The sequence below is a fragment of the Salmo trutta genome, chromosome 35, assembly GCF_901001165.1.
Source record: "Salmo trutta chromosome 35, fSalTru1.1, whole genome shotgun sequence".
Taxonomy (NCBI): Eukaryota; Metazoa; Chordata; class Actinopteri; order Salmoniformes; family Salmonidae; genus Salmo; species Salmo trutta.
The window spans coordinates 10,065,437-10,085,069 of record NC_042991.1 but is presented as its reverse complement, the minus strand read 5'-3'; the positions used below and the strand labels follow the sequence as shown (position 1 = coordinate 10,085,069).

General features: G+C 43.8%; 2 protein-coding genes across 5 annotated transcripts; one reads left to right on the top strand and one right to left on the bottom strand.

The window, feature by feature from the left end:
* Window positions 1–2: 2 nt before the first annotated feature.
* cgrrf1 (cell growth regulator with ring finger domain 1) lies at window positions 3–6,766 on the bottom strand. Of its 2 annotated transcripts, none has more exons than XM_029733261.1 (6): window positions 6,542–6,766; window positions 5,552–5,691; window positions 4,764–4,944; window positions 1,754–1,901; window positions 1,373–1,480; window positions 3–1,058 (listed from the first exon to the last, which is right to left on the bottom strand). In XM_029733261.1, the coding sequence occupies exons 1-6, from the start codon at window positions 6,643–6,645 to the stop codon at window positions 720–722; spliced, it is 1,020 nt and encodes a 339-aa protein (XP_029589121.1). In that variant the 5' UTR covers window positions 6,646–6,766; the 3' UTR covers window positions 3–719. The 2 variants fall into 2 exon arrangements, with proteins under 2 accessions (XP_029589121.1, XP_029589122.1); XM_029733262.1 differs by having other exon boundaries at window positions 6,292–6,633.
* ddhd1b (DDHD domain containing 1b) lies at window positions 6,743–18,829 on the top strand. Of its 3 annotated transcripts, none has more exons than XM_029733257.1 (13): window positions 6,743–7,959; window positions 8,168–8,395; window positions 8,769–8,897; window positions 9,224–9,371; window positions 9,703–9,812; window positions 10,254–10,360; window positions 10,719–10,978; window positions 13,670–13,748; window positions 13,859–14,008; window positions 14,287–14,351; window positions 14,535–14,716; window positions 15,447–15,698; window positions 16,451–18,829. In XM_029733257.1, the coding sequence occupies exons 1-13, from the start codon at window positions 7,167–7,169 to the stop codon at window positions 16,633–16,635; spliced, it is 2,688 nt and encodes an 895-aa protein (XP_029589117.1). In that variant the 5' UTR covers window positions 6,743–7,166; the 3' UTR covers window positions 16,636–18,829. The 3 variants fall into 3 exon arrangements, with proteins under 3 accessions (XP_029589117.1, XP_029589119.1, XP_029589118.1); XM_029733259.1 differs by having other exon boundaries at window positions 6,744–7,959; window positions 8,168–8,350; XM_029733258.1 differs by having other exon boundaries at window positions 6,744–7,959; window positions 8,168–8,371.
* Window positions 18,830–19,633: the final 804 nt, after the last annotated feature.

Here is a 19,633-nt window from a genome sequence, read left to right as displayed (position 1 = left end):
GATTGTCAAAAAAAAGTATTTTATTTTTTTGCTGCCTTTTAAACCTTGGGGAAGCTGTGATGCCAGGTTTGATTTCTTTGTGATTTTCATAAAGCTGCAATTCATAACTTCTGTCCACGATTAAGGCTCTAAAGAAAAAACACCTCACTGTATGATATATTGACAAATACAATACATTCTCTACACATTGCACATAAAAAATATTAGGTTTTCCATATCTACATTTTGAATTTTTTAAAAATTATTACAAAAAACACAAGGAAGGGGTAACATTAAAGTATTAGAACATGAAGGACAAACAATACAGCATCAAGACACTATCAAACATGTAGCAGTCTATCCGCAACAGAGCCATCCTTATGTGTGAGGGTGCGTGTGCATTCCATATCTACATTTACAAATAGTACAAGGAGCAGTTTGTACCTCGATAAACTCAACTAGATAAAATGTGGTTCATATGCTCACATAGCCATAAAACAGTTGGAAATGTCCAATAAAACACACCTCAATGTGAAACCATATCATCCATTCTATAAACACTTTGATTCCGTTGAAATTGTACTAATGTATCTGTGTTGGAACAGCACCCATCGTGACAATCGGCATGCACTTTTTGGACACCATTCCTTCCTATCAGTAGCCTGTAGAACTACTCCAATGAGTAACATTACTACGTTCATATTATAAATACTGATAATATTGACCTGCTACATTACAGTTCATTCTTCCTCCATATGGGGCCGCTGGAACAGGGCAAAGGACTCTAATACGAAAGCTCTGCATATGGGGCAGTGTTGGAAGCGATGGACACAGCCGTCACACACACAGGCGTGCCTGCAGGGCAGCAGGACGCGGTTAACAGGTGCATTCTGACACACCACACAGTCTTTGCCTTTTCCCTCCTCTGACCAGTCCTCCTCTTCATTTTCCATTCCTGGCATCTTCTCCTTTTCCTCCTTTCTGGGTTCTCTTTTCTGTGTTTCTGGTGGTGCCTCTGTGCTACGGTCGGGGTCAGTCGCCTCCGACAACCCCATGCTCTCGGCTGACATAAATAGTGGCTGGAGGACACAACAGATAACATTACATTTGTAAGGATGTCAACTGCCAGCATCAGACTTGCTCTTAACAGTGAACACTCTGTTCTAATAACTACAATAGCACACCACGTAAGAAGCAATGTATTGGCAATTTGGCCTGCATTCTAAACGGTACGCTAGTATGGATATCGGAACGCAACCAAAGATCTGAAAAAAGTAATGATTGGCTACTGTAATCTCACTGAGCCCTTGTCCATTACCTTGAACAAGACATTCCTGCTACGTCAATGGAACTGGAGAAATAAATGATGAATTAACAAAAAATACAGCCGTACCTTCAACTCATACATGTTCCCTTGTGCCGTGAGGAGATATTGAAACAGGATCCGTGCCGACAGGCTGTATTTGTCATCTGGAACGTGAACCACTGTGACGCTGGCGACCTGAGCGAGAGGAACAATGAGGGATAATGAGTGTCACATCCCAGGACTGCGCCCTCATGCCAAGATGGTAACTTTAAACCTAATGAGCACACCTTATATCGGGGTGTGGATTGCATCATTACCCCTAGGATAATACACATTGAAGTGATTGGACTTCATGGGCTGGTTTCCCGGACACAGATTGAGCATGTTCAAGGACTAGGCTTAATTTGTGCCCACGAAACTGGCTTCATGTGACGATGTTCCAAGTATTACCAAGACTGTCATACTAACAATGTTGTACGTGTCCCTTGCTTCAGATTCGGCCAGTGTGAGGACAGCCACTACGGGGTAGCGTTCCCGTGGCAAAAGCCCAAAATCAGTGATCCCCAGATCGGCTGGCATCTTGGTATAATGCTCCTCTCTGTCCTCTCCACTGATACTGAGGCTTTGGTTAAGGGGTAAAATACATGCAGGATGAAACTGAACTGAAAGACATGCAATTTTAGCCTTGCACGCACTCCATCCGTCTATCCTCAACCTTAGTGTTACAACTAAATATCATGATGATGAAATATGACATATCATACATCATTGAAACATGCATTAATGTGCAATATTTCATAAAAGACAAGCATGAGCAAATAATATCTTCTAGAACCTGAATATTGGAAATCAAATGTTATTTGTCACAAGCCTTTCCCAACGATGCAGAGTAAAACAATTAATTTAAAAAAGTAACACAAGAGGAATAAAATACATACGAATGAAGCTACAGTGGGGGAAAAAAGTATTTGATTCCCTGCTGATTTTGTACGTTTGCCCACTGATAAAGAAAGGATCAGTCTATAATTTTAATGGTAGGTTTATTTGAACAGTGAGAGACAGAAAAACAACAAAAATATCCAGAAAAACGCATGTCAAAAATGTTATGAATTGATTTGCATTTTAATGAGGGAAATAAGTATTTGACCCCGTCTCAATCAGAAAGATTTCTGGCTCCCAGGTGTCTTTTATACAGGTAACGAGCTGAGATTAGGAGCACACTCTTAAAGGGAGTGCTCCTAACCGCAGCTTGTTACCTGTATGCTCCTAATCTCAGCTCGTTACCTGTATAAAAGACACCTGTCCACAGAAGCAATCAATCAATCAGATTCCAAACTCTCCACCATGGCCAAGGCCAAAGAGCTCTCCAGGGATGTCAGCGACAAGATTGTAGACCTACACAAGGCTGGAATGGGCTACAAGATCATCGCCAAGCAGCTTGGTGAGAAGGTGACAACATTTGGTGCGATTATTCGCAAATGGAAGAAACACAAAAGAACTGTCAATATCCCTCGGCCTGGGGCTCTATGCAAGATCTCACCTCGTGGGGTTGCAATGATCATGAGAACGGTCAGGAATCAGCCCAGAACTACACGGGAGGATCTTGTCAATGATCTCAAGGCAGCTGGGACCATAGTCACCAAGAAAACAACTGGTAACACACTACGCCGTGAAGGACTGAAATCCTGCAGCGCCCGCAAGGTCCCCCTGCTCAAGAAAGCACATATACATGCCCGTCTGAAGTTTGCCAATAAACATCTGAATGATTCAGAGGACAACTGGTGAAAGTGTTGTGGTCAGATGAGACCAAAATGGAGCTCTTTGGCATCAACTCAACTCGCCGTGTTTGGAGGAGGAATGCTGCCTATGACCCCAAGAACACCATCTCCACCGTCAAACATGGAGGTGGAAACATTATGCTTTGGGGGTGTTTTTCTGCTAAGGGGACAGGACAACTTCACCGCAACAAAGGGACAATGGACGGGGCCATGTACCGTCAAATCTTGGGTGAGAACCTCCTTCCCTCAGCCAGGGCATTGAAAATGGGTCGTGGATGGGTATTCCAGCATGACAATGACCCAAAACACACGGCCAAGGCAACAAAGGAGTGGCTCAAGAAGAAGCACATTAAGGTCCTGGAGTGGCCTAGCCAGTCTCCAGACCTTAATCCCATAGAAAATCTGTGGAGGGAGCTGAAGGTTCGAGTTGCCAAACGTCAGCCTCGAAACCTTCATGACTTGGAGAAGATCTGCAAAGAGGAGTGGGACAAAATCCCTCCTGAGATGTGTGCAAACCTGGTGGTCAACTACAAGAAACGTCTGACCTCTGTGATTGCCAACAAGGGTTTTTGTCACCAAGTACTAAGTCATGTTTTGCAGAGGGGTCAAATACTTATTTCCCTCATTAAAATGCAAATAATTTTATAACATTTTTGACATGTGTTTTTCTGGATTTTTTGTTGTTGTTATTCTGTCTCTCACTGTTCAAATAAACCTACCATTAAAATTATAGACTGATCATTTCTTTGTAAGTGGGCAAACGTACAAAATCAGCAGGGGATCAAATACTTTTTCCCCCCACTGTATATACAGGCAATACCAGTACCAGATCAACGTGGAGCTATATACAGGGAGTACCAGTACCAGATCAACGTGGAGCTATATACAGAGAGTACCAGTACCAGATCAACGTGAAGCTATATACAGGGAGTACCAGTACCAGATCAATGTGGAGCTATATACAGGGAGTACCAGATCAATGTGGAGCTATATACAAGGAGTACCAGATCAATGTGGAGCTATATACAGGGAGTACCAGTACCAGATCAATGTAGAGCTATATACAGGGAGTACCAGTACCAGATCAATGTGGAGCTATATACAGGGAGTACCAGTACCAGATCAATGTGGAGCTATATGCAGGGAGTACCAGTACCAGATCAATGTGGAGCTATATACAGGGAGTACCAGATCAATGTGGAGCTATATACAAGGAGTACCAGATCAATGTGGAGCTATATACAGGGAGTACCAGTACCAGATCAATGTAGAGCTATATACAGGGAGTACCAGTACCAGATCAATGTGGAGCTATATACAGGAAGTACCAGTACCAGATCAATGTGGAGCTATATACAGGAATTACCAGTACCAGATCAATGTGGAGCTATATACAGGAAGTACCAGTACCAGATCAATGTGGAGCTATATACAGGAAGTACCAGTACCAGATCAATGTGGAGCTATATACAGGGAGTACCAGTACCAGATCAATGTGCAGGAAGGAGTATGAGGTATTTGAGTTGGACACTGTATGTACATAGAGGCAGGGTAAAGTGACTAGACAACAGGATAGATAATAATAAGAGTAAAAATGAAGAACACATCATAGGACCATCACATATACAAAACATGTACTTATACTAACAACAACGATACAGATTATACGATTATCAGATTATCGCCTGTGAGAAGGATACTGGAAGCTTTGGCAGTGGTGGTACTGGAAGTGCAGAGCTTCCTGGAACAGATGTGGCGTGGCGAGCTTACTGGGGCCGTGTTGGTGGGTCTGTAGCGCCCCCTGTAGGGCATGGACACCACAACCCCAGTAACAACTCAGCACACAAGGCTCCAGGCAGCATGGAAGCAGGGACATACCCTCTTGAAAGAGGAAAACAATGAATGATTCAAAGTGGCAGTCAGATGGGTGTTGGGGAAAATTGGCATGGATGCAGTACTAGTTGTATAATTCCCTGGTTAACCACTCAATAAGAAAATGTGGTATTTTTAAGCAATAACGTCCGAGGAGGTGTGGTTTATGGCAAATATACCACAGCCAAGGGCTGTTCTTTCGCACGACACAATGTGGAGTGCCTGGACACAGCCCTTAGCCGTGGTATATTGGCCATATATCACAAACCTCTGAGGTGCCTTATGGCTATTATAAACTGGTTACCAACTTAATTAGAGAAGGAAAAACATATGTTTTGTCATACCCATGGTATAGTCTGATATACCATGGCTGTCAGCCAATCAGCATTCAGGGCTTGAACCACACAGTTTACAATCTAGATTCACGCATCATTCATGACGGCACACCTATAACATAGTATGGGCAAAGGCCTAATACAACACACTATACTATACAGGTCATTTTTCCAAAATCACCATTGAAATAGCTTTAGGCCCTGGAGGCTTAATCTGGGTCCCGGAAACTGGCTCTATGTGTGGTTTGTTGCATAATAACTGTCTTTGCATGCTCTCTCACCAGTCACAGAGGCCACCCCAGAGGACCCCATCTCTAGGGCAAAGGGGTTGGTCACCTGAACCATCCTCTTCTCTGGGGCAGGCAAGACTGACTCAGTCTCATCAGAGCTGCGGAGAATCACTGGGACATCGAAACCAAACCTATGGCAGATGTGGAACATAGGACAGAAAATCTGAATATTTCATGATGTTGTGTGTATAAGAGATCAGACAAGATGAGTGAAGTAGCCTTCAGTATAACAACTTGATATTGCGTGCATACCAAATTGATAAAAGTTTATAAAACAATTTCTGATTTTAAATAAAGCTCTCTAATAGCCTATCTTTTGATGTAAAGAAATGTGTGTAGAACATTGTAAATTGCAATTTTTACTAAAAATACATGTTATAATAAAACTAGTAGACGACTGTGCAGAACAGTGCATGTTTCAGTAAATACAATACCAGATACTGTATTTTTTTCTGAGGCAATGACACTTTGATTAACTTTCCCGAATGCCAGGTTTATCCAAGGTCCAACGCTACAAAGTTTCATTTTACCGGTTGTGTGTATGTACTGACATGCATGTGTAACTGGTAGATACACACACACACACACACCCACAACATGTGAATATTTTTAAATGTATGTACATTGCAAAGTATTTTGTCTGTCATGTATATTTCGTTATGGGTCGCACCCTAACAAGACTAGCTGTCGCCATTGCCGTCGGCTAATGGGGATCCTAATAAATAAAATACCTAACATTGCAAAATTGTATCACTCTGTACGCTGTCACGTGAAGTATCGACGTTGCATCGCCGTTTGCAATCTTCATTACCGCAAAAAAACACAGAAGTTGAGATTTACTGAACAAAATATAAACAGGGCCGATTGCTTAATGTAGGCACAGATAGCTAGCAACTTTATTTGTAGGCTAAAATAATAATTCCATTCAATAATAACAGCCTAATGTTGTTGTCATAACAAGGCATTTTGACAGGAACCTACCAGCCGAGGACCATGGCGGCGGTAACAACGAAACATAACGATATGACAGTAATGTAAAATAATGGAGAATATTCATACAACGTAATAAGAAACACAGCTGCCATTTAAAAAAAAAATCTTGGCTAAAGATAAATAAACCAATTTATGATTAAACCGGTGGAGAAAACAATATTCGTTTTCTTCAAAGCAGCTACTTCCGTCTTTCAACTACGGTGGCCAGTGCACCATCTGCCCGTCATGCGCAATCTTTTCGCGCATTTGGGAGGAGGAACACGTAGCCTACCATTGTAATGATGTTGTAAGCAAATCGCAGATAGGCATGCGAATAGAATAAGTGAACCGGTAAACCTACTGGCAGTGACAAAATGGGTCTCTGAGTAGTAGGATATCTATCAGTAATTTCAAAAAGTCTCACATTTGGTAGCTTATATCTGGATACTGAGTGGATGAACCAGCTCAAAGATGGTGGCATTTGCAGTAATCAAGGAGAAGGTTTGGAAACCGTTAGTCCTGGACCTATGACTGTCAATCAAAGGTCAACAAGAGGCGAAGAAATCAATAAGTTTGAGAACGTAGGCCGTATTGTCTTTTAGGGAACAAGCTGTTGAATTTTTTTTGTCAAGTCATGAGCAATTTTAAGGACATTAAGTCGACTACCCGTCGACTGAGCTCGGATAATAATTCCGTGAGCAGCAATGACTGGGATATGGCCAATGATGTGTTTGTGTCGTGCTACGAGGAACCGATGGGAGAGACTATACACGGGGAGATGGACTCGGTCCAGTCCGGCTTGGAAATGCACTTGCCTCCGCTGCTGCTAGGCGATCACCGTTTATCTCAAGACGGCATGATATTGGGCCTAGTGGAGGAAACTTACTCGGGCTATCACTCTCTCCCCGACCCAGGGACAGGCTATTTGGACATCACAAACGACCTGAAGTACACCGAAAGTGATGGGAATGTGACTACAAAGAAGCGGAACCGCTCCAACAGTTCCAGACACCGCGGGGAGGTCGTCACCGAGCTGGGACCCGAGGAAGTGCGATGGTTCTACAAAGAGGACAAGAGAACCTGGAAGCCATTTGTTGGACACGACTCTTTGAAAATTGAAGTCATTTACCGCAAATTATGTGAACTAAACCCCTGCAAGGTGAAATGTCGCAATCCCGCCATCGAACCAGAGAACGCAAGTGGGTCAGCGACGGGGTCCGAGGCCCAACCGGAGGAGGTGGCGGAGGGGGGAGCTGTTCAAGCGGATCCGGCGACAGGGGAAGGGGAAGGTGGAGGGGAGGGAGGATACGAGACGGATGACATCGACTTGGATTCCATAAGTGTCAACGTTGAGGCTGTTTGCGTCAGAGGGGGTCTCTACGAAGTGGATGTCAAAGAGAAAGAATGTTACCCCGTCTACTGGAACCGTGAGTAGCCTATCACTACAGATGTTTCTCTCCCTCTCGTGCTATTTGTCTTGTTAATCCTGGTTTTATCACACTGATACCATTCCTATTCAATAAGCATGTCATAACAGTCCCACATCTGTCCGAGCACAGAGCAAAGTTATTAGCCTACTGCTCATTCAATACAGTTGGAGCGACATGACCGTAGTCGCAACCCCTTTGTCCACAGAGCAGGACCGTATTCCTGTGATGAGGGGCCAGTGGTTCATCGACGGCACGTGGCTTCCTCTGGAGGAGGACGAGAGTGACCTCATCGAGCTGGAGCACCTGGCCCGTTTTCGTGGCCACCAGATGAGGGAGATCTACGAGACTGCCACCGAAGTGGTGACCACCACGGTGGACTGCAAGGACGGTAAAGTGGATGGACTCAATGGCAAGTGGGACGGGGGCGTGCCAGGTGGGGCGTCTGGCGTGATGGTGTTGATGAAGGGTGTGTGTGTCACATTCTATGTGAATGATATAGATGAACAACACACACCGGTTCTGGGCCCAAAAACAAACACTTTGAATGAGGGAAGAAAATAACATGGCTAGAACGTCGCACATGGCTACCGCAGAACACAAAAACAAGCGATTCTTATTGGACGATTTCATATCCGTTCTGGACAATTTTCTTCCGTTTAGTACCTACTGAACACGACCCTTGATTGAGTGCATGCAAGTGGTGTATGGAAGTGGGATTTCTACAAAAGTCACTGGAGACTTAATTCACATTAACGGAAGGAAGTTATTAGGTCTATGTTAATTAATTTTCCTCTTGATTCTCACAGCGATCCACAGTTTGAAACTGAGCCGAAGCCATGTGGACTGGCACAGTGTGGACGAGGTGTATCTCTACAGTGATGCCACCACCTCCAAGATCGCACGCACTGTCACCCAGAGACTGGGCTTCTCCAAAGGTTTGTGTCCCCACTGAGGTGAAATAAGAATCCTCTGTGTTTCACTGCCTACAACATGGTGTATAACACCTAACTTAAAACCTGCAGGTACAATTGTGCACCTATGGTTATAATGCATTATAAGCCTTGTCATAAGCATGTATGACACCCTTATAATGTATTTTTTCTCCATCTCATAATGATCCTGACTAAAAACATCAATTTTGACAGAACGAACTAGCAGCCTTTTGTGGGATTTGCTCAAATATTGTGTTTCTATACTGTATAAAACTACATTTACAGTGTCCTGTATAATAACTGGTATAATTCCCCTGTGTCCGCCTCAGCTGGCAGTAGTGGGACGCGTCTCCATCGGGGCTATGTGGAGGAGGCAGCGCCCGAAGACACACCGCCCGAAACAACACACATTGTCTTTGTGGTGCACGGGATTGGCCAGAAGATGGATGAGGGCCGCATCATCAGGAACACAAGCATGTGAGTTACGGGAACAATGAGCTGTATAAAACCCTATCAGAACCTGCCATAGAGTTTCATACAATCTCATATGTTTATAATCTAGTATTATTGTAGGGAAAGTGAGCCAGAGTGGGAGAAAGGATAGCAACGATTGGGACCTGGAGGATTCAATCTAAAGCTGTCTCGGGCACCATTGTTTATGATCACTTATTCACAGCTATGTTGTGCAATAGTAATGCGCTCATAAAGCTTCATGAAAAGGGTATTCCTAGGAAATATGGCCAAGCATCCTTGGTAGCGTAACGTTTGTTTATGCACATCTGTGTCTGTGCCTTTACTCGTCTACAAGGATGAGGGACGCTGCTCGGAAGATGGAGGAGAAGCATTTCTCCGATCGTTCCACAGAGCATGTGGAGTTCCTTCCTGTGGAGTGGAGGTCCAAACTGTGCCTGGATGGAGGTATGTAATGGCCAGTTTGGCCACACCTACTTTGTGACCTACTGAAGACCTGAGTGGTCGGGAAACGTTGTCGCCAATAAACCGCATGGTAGCATAGATGGCAGGGTGCAGAGTCGGGTTTTTATCGTTTGCTCCGGCACCTGCTCAAAGACAGTGGATATGTATGTGTATCTTTTTCTTGTCTTGTCTCTCTTGCAATGAGACAACCCTGTATACATAAAGGTGAAATAAAATATCCCTTTAAGTAGTAACGTCAGCTATTAGTGTGTATAGATAGGTCATTTTGCTTGTAGTCCCACTGTTTGACATACCGGAGGGACTGAAATGTCTTTGTAGGTGACTTGGTGTGTGTGTGTGTGTGTGTGTGTGTGTGTGTGTGTGTGTGTGTGTGTGTGTGTGTGTGTGTGTGTGTGTGTGTGTGTGGTTGTGTGATGGTTGCAGACACTGTGGACTCCATCACTCCAGACAAAGTTCGAGGACTCAGAGACATGCTCAACAGCAGTGCTATGGACATCATGTACTACACCAGCCCTCTGTACAGAGACGAGGTGAGACTCTTCATTAATGACACCACCCATTCATTAACATTCCAAATGAATGACCATAAATCCTATGAGCCCGTCCTCCCCATGTTTGGTGCCACCAGCCACCGCTGGTCTGTATGTCTGTTGGTTGTAGAGTAGACAACTATAGGGGCCCACTGGTCACTGTGAGTCAAATAAACATACAGTAGACATATGATAGTGTCCACTTTCGCATGCCATGTGTCTAGACACACACACACTTGTCAGCATGTCCCATGCATATTTTACCACATACAAGTACAGTCTCAAACTCTAATATCTACCAATTTGCAGTTGCAGCCTAATACACAAATGTAATTCATCATGCTTCGTGTGTCTGTAGATCACTAGGGGTCTAACTCAGGAGCTGAATCGGCTATACACACTCTTCTGCATGCGGAACCCCGAGTTTGAGGAGAGTGGCAAGGTGTCCATCGTGTCCCACTCCCTGGGTTGTGTCATAACCTTCGACATCATGACAGGCTGGGACCCCGTACGCTTCCGTCATGAAGAACTATCGCCGGACCCAAAAGAGATGCAAGAGTGCTGGCCAAGGTATCAGGAGCGTCACCTACAAGAGGAGCTGAGACTCACACGACTCAGGTAGGTAGACACTCAATAGCCAGGGTCAGGCTCTAATTTCTCCTCCCCCCAAAATATGATTTTGTTTCGTCATTGTTGTTTGGAACCCGCTGCCCGCAAGTTGTCGTTAAGTTTGCCACCCCCCAACCCGTCCGTTGGTTGTGTTGAGCTGCCGTGTACGAGCTTGTGCGCTCCCGGTCTCCAAACATGCATGGCTTGAGAGATGCGATCACAGGTCAAGTGTTGGTAGCTAGCTACCTAGTTCATATCTCAACAGTACTGACAACAGTATCATCACCCCCCCCCCCCAGGCTTGACTCGTTGCACACGGGATGCCGGGCGTGCATTGGCAGGACCCGTTGGGTGCCCTGTGTGTCCTGATAGGACCCAGGCCATACCCCCTCCTCTTTATAGAGCCCCACAGAGGTGTCATAATACCCATAAAACCTAACCGTCAAACGCAAGTGGTTCCAATCGTTTTTCCACCATTCATTTTACCCATAGGGGATTTTAGAAACACTTAAAATAAGGGCTGTGCTTCATGTAGGCGTACCCTGGCGTGCCGTTTTGATAACCGTGTAAATCTCTCTAGGACAAGGTGACTTTTATCAATATATTCGTCTCTATTTACTCTCAGATTCAAAAAATGCTAATTAGCATCAAAGTAGACATCATGCAAGACTGCAAATCCCTGCAAGCACGTCATCTTTAGCTGGCACCTTTGCTAACGCGTAAATGTAAAGGAATTTAGACAATTTATTCATTACTACATTTAGCTAACATTAGATAGTTAATCTAGAGATTCTTACCTTTGCCTCGATTCAGCAGTCTCGTCCAGATCATCATGGCATTTTTCGTTCTTTATGATAGGCACATTAGCAGCTAATTAGCATTTCATTTGTTGGGTGTAAATACAAGCCAAAATATTGATAAACATCACGTTGTCCGAGACAGATTTACACGGTTATTAAAACGTCACGCCATAGTAAGCCTACGCGAAACCCAGCCCCTTATTTTGTGTTTCCAACATCCCCTATGGGAAAAATGTATGGTGGGGAAACGATTGGACCCATTTCTCTGTTTGACCGCTGGGTTTTATGGGTATTATGACTCATACTGTTGTGCTCTATGGTGTTGTTAACGCGTTTGTTGTCTTTGTTAAAAAAAAATAAACAGCAGCATAAAATTGTATTAACACTTGTTAACACTTGATTTAGCCTAAATCATCATCAATATTTGGTCTGGTTGGATGATATCCGCAGCAGATAGAGGCAGAAAGACATATAGAGGTAAATCGCAATCAGTAAAAGAAATTGAGCTAGCTAACTTGTAGATTTACATCAATCATCAACATCAATGATCACCCGATTTTCCCGATGGCATTCATGTCTGTAAGAGGGAATGTAACTAGCTTGCTTACAATTTGTGATGATGAGAGAGTGTTGTTGCAGAAATAAATAGGCCACTATATTTTAAAAAAAGAATGTGGACACCCATTCAAATGAGTGGATTAGGCTATTTCAGCCACACCCGTCGCTGACAGGTGTATAAGATCGAGCACACAGCCATGCAATCTCCATAGACATACTTTGGCAGTAGAATGGCCTTACTGACGAGCTCAGTGGCTTTCAACGTGGCACCTACATAGGATGCCACCTTTCCAACAAGTCAGTTCGGCAAATTTCTGCCCTGCTAGAGCTGCCCCGGTCAACTGTAAGTGCTGTTATTGTGAAGTCTAGGAGCAACAACGGCTCAGCCGTGAAGAGGTAGGCCACACAAGCTCACAGAACGGGAAGTGCGTAGCGTTGCAACACTCACTACTGAGTTCCAAACTGCCTCTAGAAGCAACGTCAGAACCAAGAACTCTTCGTCTGGAGCTTCATGAAATAGGTTTCCATGGCCGAGCAGTCGCACACAAGCCTAAGATCACCATGCGCAATGCCAAAGTTTGGTGGAGGAGGAATAATGATCTGGGGTTGTTTTTCATGTTTTGGGCTTGGCCCTTTAGTTCCAGTGAATGGAAATCTTAACGCAACAGCATACAATGACATTCTAGACAATTCTGTGCTTCCAACTTTGTGGCAACAGTTTGGGGAAGGCCTTTTCCTGTTTCAGCATGACAATGCCCCCGTGTACAAAGTGAGGTCCATACAGAAATGGTTTGTTGAGATCAGTGTGGAAGAACTTTGGGATGAATTGGAACACTAACTGCGACCCACGCCCAACATCAGTATCCGACCACACTAATGCTCTTGCGGCTGAATGGAAGCTAGTCCCCGTAGCAATGTACCAACATCTAGTGGAAAGTCTTCCCAGAAGAGTGGAGGCTGTTATAGCAGCAAAGGGGCGACCAACTCCACATTAATGCCCATGATTTTGGACTAAGATGTTCGACGAGCAGGTATCCATATACTTTTAGCCATGTAGTGTATGAATTATTAAAGTATTATTTATTTTTTTATCTCCCTGAAACGTCTCTTCACGGCCCTGGCCAGGGTCAAATTCATTAGGCACCAAACAGGGAAAAAAAACTGACTCAAACAGGGAAGGATTACTTAAACTTTACAACTCATTTTCTGATGGATTTTTCTTTTGCTACGGTGTGCCCTATTGAATACGACCCAGATCCCACCCTCATTTGTCCCCAGTGTTGAATGTTTATGTTTCATTTACAGTTGTGTGATAATATTGGTGTTGCATTCATGTCTAAAGGTTACGGGATTTGGAAAATCAGTTTGCTGGTTTGCAATCCCCATCATCTGAAGGTTCTTCTTCAGCCTTGAAATTTAAGGTGACAAATTCCATATTTCATTCCTTCTAATTGTTACGACAGATAGATTGAGCCATGGATTTAACCGCGGTTCCCCTCTGATTTTCTCTGTGCCTTTTATTTTGTTATAGGTGGAGAACTTCTTTTGCATGGGTTCTCCCCTGGCCGTGTTCTTGGCGTTACGAGGGATCCGACCGGGGAACAACGTGACCCAGGATCACATCTTACCCAAATCCATCTGCCAACGTCTCTTCAACGTCTTTCATCCTACCGACCCCGTGGTGAGCCAACCAACTGAACCAGACAGTAGAGTCATTCAGTCGTGCAGTCAGTCACTGATGGTAATACTGTAGCAGATCCGTAAAGGATTGGAAGGGAAAGGGACTCAGGAAGGGCTTTGGTAGGGGTGGAAACATACCTGCTGTTTCCGTTTGTGCTTCCAGAATCAAATCAAGTGGCTAGCTAGATAGTGTGCGTAAGATTTGGTTTTGGGTTCCGGTCCCGAGATTGCTGATGGCATGATGGAAGTGCTTAATGATGCCTATGGCTGTATTTTCAGGCGTACCGATTGGAGCCCCTAATCTTAAAGAACTACAGTAACATTTCACCTGTCCAAATACACTGGTGAGTAGTGGATTTAGTATATTATTTAGAATAGAATAGATCACAGTCAGTACACACACACACACACACACACACACATATTGGGACAGCACAGAATCGGCAGAAGAGCAACACCCTTGGAGCAGTTTTGTACGAATCAGTGTTTGTGAATGACATGTATTGTATTGTGACCGGGATCTACAGGTATAACACAAGTAGTCCGACTCCGTATGACCAGATCCGTCCCACACTTCTCAACCCTGCACTGAAGGAAAGTGCATCCGTCTCGGACACGGAGAGCCTCCCTAGCCCCTGTACCTCCCCCCCTCAGGCCCGAAGACACTACGGAGAGTCCATTACGAACCTGGGGAAAGCCAGCATTATGGGTGAGAGAGAGAATGAGAGACGGGGGGAGGGAGGGAGGGAGGGAGGGAGGGAGGGAGGGAGGGAGGGAGGGAGGAGGGAGAGACATAGGGACTTTCAGTGATGGATTCTTCATTTTTATCTCCTTGCTTTTTAGACTTTGCTCTTTGTTTATCTTGTTGTTGTTTTTTACTTTGGTCTTTCCTGAAATTGGCTTATTTTGTTATTTTATAGGAGAGAGAGTGGGCTTTTAGGCTTTAGTCAAGGACAGACCCATGCATATATATATATATATATATATATATATGTGTATATGTGTGTGTGCGTGTAATAATCGTTTAATTCTGTGGAAATACCTCCTTTTAGCTCGCTGAAACAGAAGTAGATTGCATAGCTGATGTAGCAGCAAGCCAAGCACAGAACCACTGTCCAGAAAACCCAGCCTCAACAAATCAATGGAAAGCCATTAAGTCTTGTCACAGGGATTGACATTATAGAACCTATGAATAAAGGATTTCCTTAATTCATGATTAGATATTATTTCTACCGAACACTTTGCATTATAGGACCAAGTCTAATGCAATTATTATGTAAATCAATGGGTGTGATAGGTACAGTATAAATGTTCCCTTGTTTTCCTGCCTACATCTGTGAGAAGTTAGACTTATGTGTTGTCCTGTGCTGTGCCATGTGATCGTGAGTGTGTGTGCTTCTCTGTCTTTGAGTTTCGCTGTGTGCTCTCCGCCTCGGCAGGCGCGGCAAGTCTCGGCAAAGGCATCGGCGGGATCTTCTTCTCCCGCTTCTCGCGCTCAAGTGGTCACGTGGGCGGCGTGGAGGAGGAGCCTTCCGACTCAGAGGGCGGGGTCTTGGAGGGGGATAATGCCGTATCAGGGGAGGAGGGCGTGGCTGCGGAGTTAGTGGAGAAGTTAGCGGTAGTCGAGGAGACGAGAGAAGTAGAGCACTCCATGTCTCGTTCCAACTCGGCTATCCTGGACAACACAACACGTACGTATCCCTATACCAGATCTATTCAACCGAAGCATCTACCTTAGTCCTCCCCACAGACCTGGATCAATGGTGTATTGCAAATATTTTATACTAAACAGTTGAGGTGTGCTTGATTTAGCTTGTCAGGCACAATCAATCAGTCAGTCAAATGTGTCTGTAAAGCCCTTTTTACATCCGCAGTTGTCACGTGCTTTTACAGTAACCCGGCTCTAGACCCAAGCAAAGGCAGAAGCAAGAGCACAGTGGCCAGGAAAAACTAATTGGAAGGAAGAAATCTATAAACTCTGCCCTGTAGTACAGTTCCAACATGTATTCTTTGGCTGTCCCCATAGGGGAACTCTTTTGGGTTCCATGTAGAACCCTCTGTGGAAGGGGTTCTACCTGGAACCAAAATAGGTTATTCAAAGGGTTATCCTATGGGGGGGACAGCCAAAGAACCCTATGGGGACAGCCAAAGAACCAAACCAGTGTCATAACCAAATGTGCAAACTCATGCTAGGCAGGCTAAATCAAGCACATCGTAATTATTTTTAAGTATATGAAAAATGTATTGGACCCTACTCCCTCATTGTTTTTGGAAACCAGCAGTGAACTTTACTACGCACTATGCCATTTTGACAGAGGTTTCCCTGTTGCATTTTGTAACGGCTTTGTCCCAGTATCTATGGCTAGAATTTAAAGTGCATGTTTTGTGTGTGTGTGTGTGTGTGTGTTTGTTCTAAAACTCTTTGTCTTTCTGTGTGTTACAGTGGAGTTGGAGAGGCGTATTGACTTTGAGCTGCGAGAGGGCATGGTGGAGAGCCGCTATTGGTCGGCGGTGACCTCTCACACTGCCTATTGGTGTTCCCACGACGTGGCACTATTTCTTCTCACTTTCATGTACAGACAGGAGTATCCCACTCAGCTCTCTGAGGATAACCCAGAGTTATCGTAACCCACAGCCAACACACACACAAACACACACAAACACACCCACTTGATCTTGCAACCAGACCGAGGAGACATATCTGTGTGTCAGAGACCACTCCACAGCCTGTGTTCAGCTGGTGGTCATCTCGTCAGAGACCGTTCCCTTTACCCTATGGTTCTAATAGTGACTGTTCCTCTAATATTCCCAATGCTGTCAATTCATCCACACTGTGGGTTTATTGAATACGGTCTCCCCTCCAAAGCACCCACCAACACCAATTAAGACTGTTCCTCTTTCCTGTGACCGTAAATGATGACTGTGTCTCTTGGACTGTGTTGGTGTCAGACACAGCTTTGACTCGACCTGTGTGACTCCTGAAACTGTAGCCATGGCTCAAGCCTAACCTCTCCCAACTCTGAGCATCAACACTCATTCAGATGTTTAGCCTGTTGGGAGAGTTACATTCAAATCCACCCTTTCATGGTCTGAATGCCTCCGAGAAGCACACCGAAACCCATTCAATTGCATCGTTTGATTTCAACCCGTCTGGTCGATCAAAGTGGATTGTTATGGAAGGGTTGAAGTAGCCAGACGGAACGCTGCACTCACCATTGTTTTATCCGCTCAGTCCGGTTTAACCTGGCTAGGGTTAAAGCCAAATGAATGATGATGACATTGGATGGAGCATACTTAAGACAAAATGAAGTGCAGCCCTATATACTAACTGTACTGCTACGACGATGCGTGGAGTCGCCAAATGATGTTTACACTAACTGACTAACTGCAAGACTAGCTGAAAGATACTAATGTTGGATACACAACTTTAGCAAAGTTGCCAAATACAGTTTTTGTTTAGCTCTCTCTTATAACAGTGGCAGGTTCGGTCGGTTCTGCCGGTCCATTAGGAAGGCCACCGAATCGCTTTGTTCTATTGTGAATCGTCTTGATGGAAAAGAGCACTCCGTTTGTAAAACTAACACTGACATGTTGCACATATACGGTAGCTTTACATTTTTCTGCACTTTCTAGTCAGGCAACAAACAGAGATACGACATATCAGTGAAACAAGAGGAACACACACACACACGCGAAGGACCCAAAATGTTTCATGCGCATCCACGGAACTAAACAGAGTTCACTCCTCGTTATTCTAACACTCTATTTAAATCAGTAACTATTCGGGCCAAAATGAAAACGAAGCATGATATGGAGTATGTACATAGACAGGGAGGAATATGCCCTGCTTAAGATTGTCTTGCTAGCAGTGAGGGATTGTAGCATGCAGGCTCATTGAAAGCCACCTGGAGGGTTCCTCCATGATTTTTTTTTTAAGTAAAAAAGAATAATATGTATTACACTAACACCCAATGACATCACTCAAATTGGATCTCTGCCATAATCAAGGATCAATCAAGCTTGCCATCAGGAAGTTTTTTTTATATATATGTTTGGTGTCATGTATTTTGTACAAAGTATGACTTTTTACTTTCTTGTGAATGTTTGCTGTTTTAAGTTCTCCTCGGATGTGTTTGAGTGCATCCCTTGTTAAGTCATACTGTCAGATTCCTAGGTATGCTACTGTGTCATCCCATTGCATCTGCGCTTACAAATGCCTGATTCACACTATGTGGCCGAGCCCAACTGCTGTGCTGGCACAGATATTTTCTTTTCACTTTGTCCTTTCTAGCATCGTTCCAGCGACTAAGGTGTATACGTAACCAGGCCAGTCCAATACAGCTTGATTAAGTTTGGCTCGGTAGCGAGAAAAGAGTATTTAGATAATTTTGTTCGTGCTTCTCTCCTTGGTTTGGCATATCCCGGTTTACATGTCACACTGTCACTGTTACACTCAGACATAGCAAGCTGATACCTCCTTCTTCCTTATGATACAACTTACCCATTCATGTGCCATAATGTGTAACTGACATAGATGTCTTCTCTTAATTGTGCATAGAGTTGTCGTTCGAGACAAAATGTACTGTACCCTAAGGGCATTGAATTGTGATTGGTTGTGTTGTGGGTAGTCCATTCTTCAGCTATACTCCCATTTGCCTTGCACCAGAGGACACTGCTTTTCTGTCATGTTTCCTCTTACTGCCCAATCCACTGTCATGCTCATTGCTCACTCTTTTTAAACCTGTGTTTTGTTCAAATTAATGACGTAATGCTTAACCTTGGTAAACCTTTTGTTATACATTAAAATGTATCTCTACAGCTATCTGTCTGTAGTCTGTTTATTGAAATGTACTCATGAACAAGGACAAGACAGCCCATCCGTCATTCCACCAATTAGGTGCCTTTTGAGTAGTGTAACGTCACCTAATTTTAACATTCTGTCAAAAAGAGCACATGTTCAAACCTAACAAAAAACAGATGGCTTTCCCATCTGAAGAGGTTCATTAAAAAAATACTTCAGTAAGTGCCAAATAAAGTAACAAGGTTGACCGTAACAGTGTTGACGACTTCATCTTAAATCAGCCATAAATCTCCTGTGACGGGGAATGGAAGCTTGTTGTGTGCAACAGGGAGGGGAATTGAATGCAAGCTTGACAATTTTTATATTTATTGTGAAAACATTTCTAGCTTGTCTATGGGTAACAGGGTTGACGTGTTATGCTCGCCCCTTTTAAGTTTTCAACCACAAAACACCAGAAAATGGGCAAAAAGAATAGAACCAGCTCACTATGATTTGACTATTAGATGTTCAATGTGTCTTCAGATCTTTTTTTAAGGAGTAGTTTCACCATATTAAAACGAGAGTTCAGGTCACATGACAGGATTGACCTTAAAATGAGGGACAGTTGATTTTTTATTTAATTTTTACCTTAAAACTAATCACAGTCACATGAAATACATAATTATCTTCAGAAATTACTTTGTCAAAACAACAAAATAACTAGAGCTTTGTAATGATGCTGAAAACTTCGGAGACATTTTGGAGGATGCACAGAGGGACATTTTGTCACGTTAGTCTTTATTCATGTAAAAAAATCGGATTTATTGTATTTTCCATGTGGTCGCT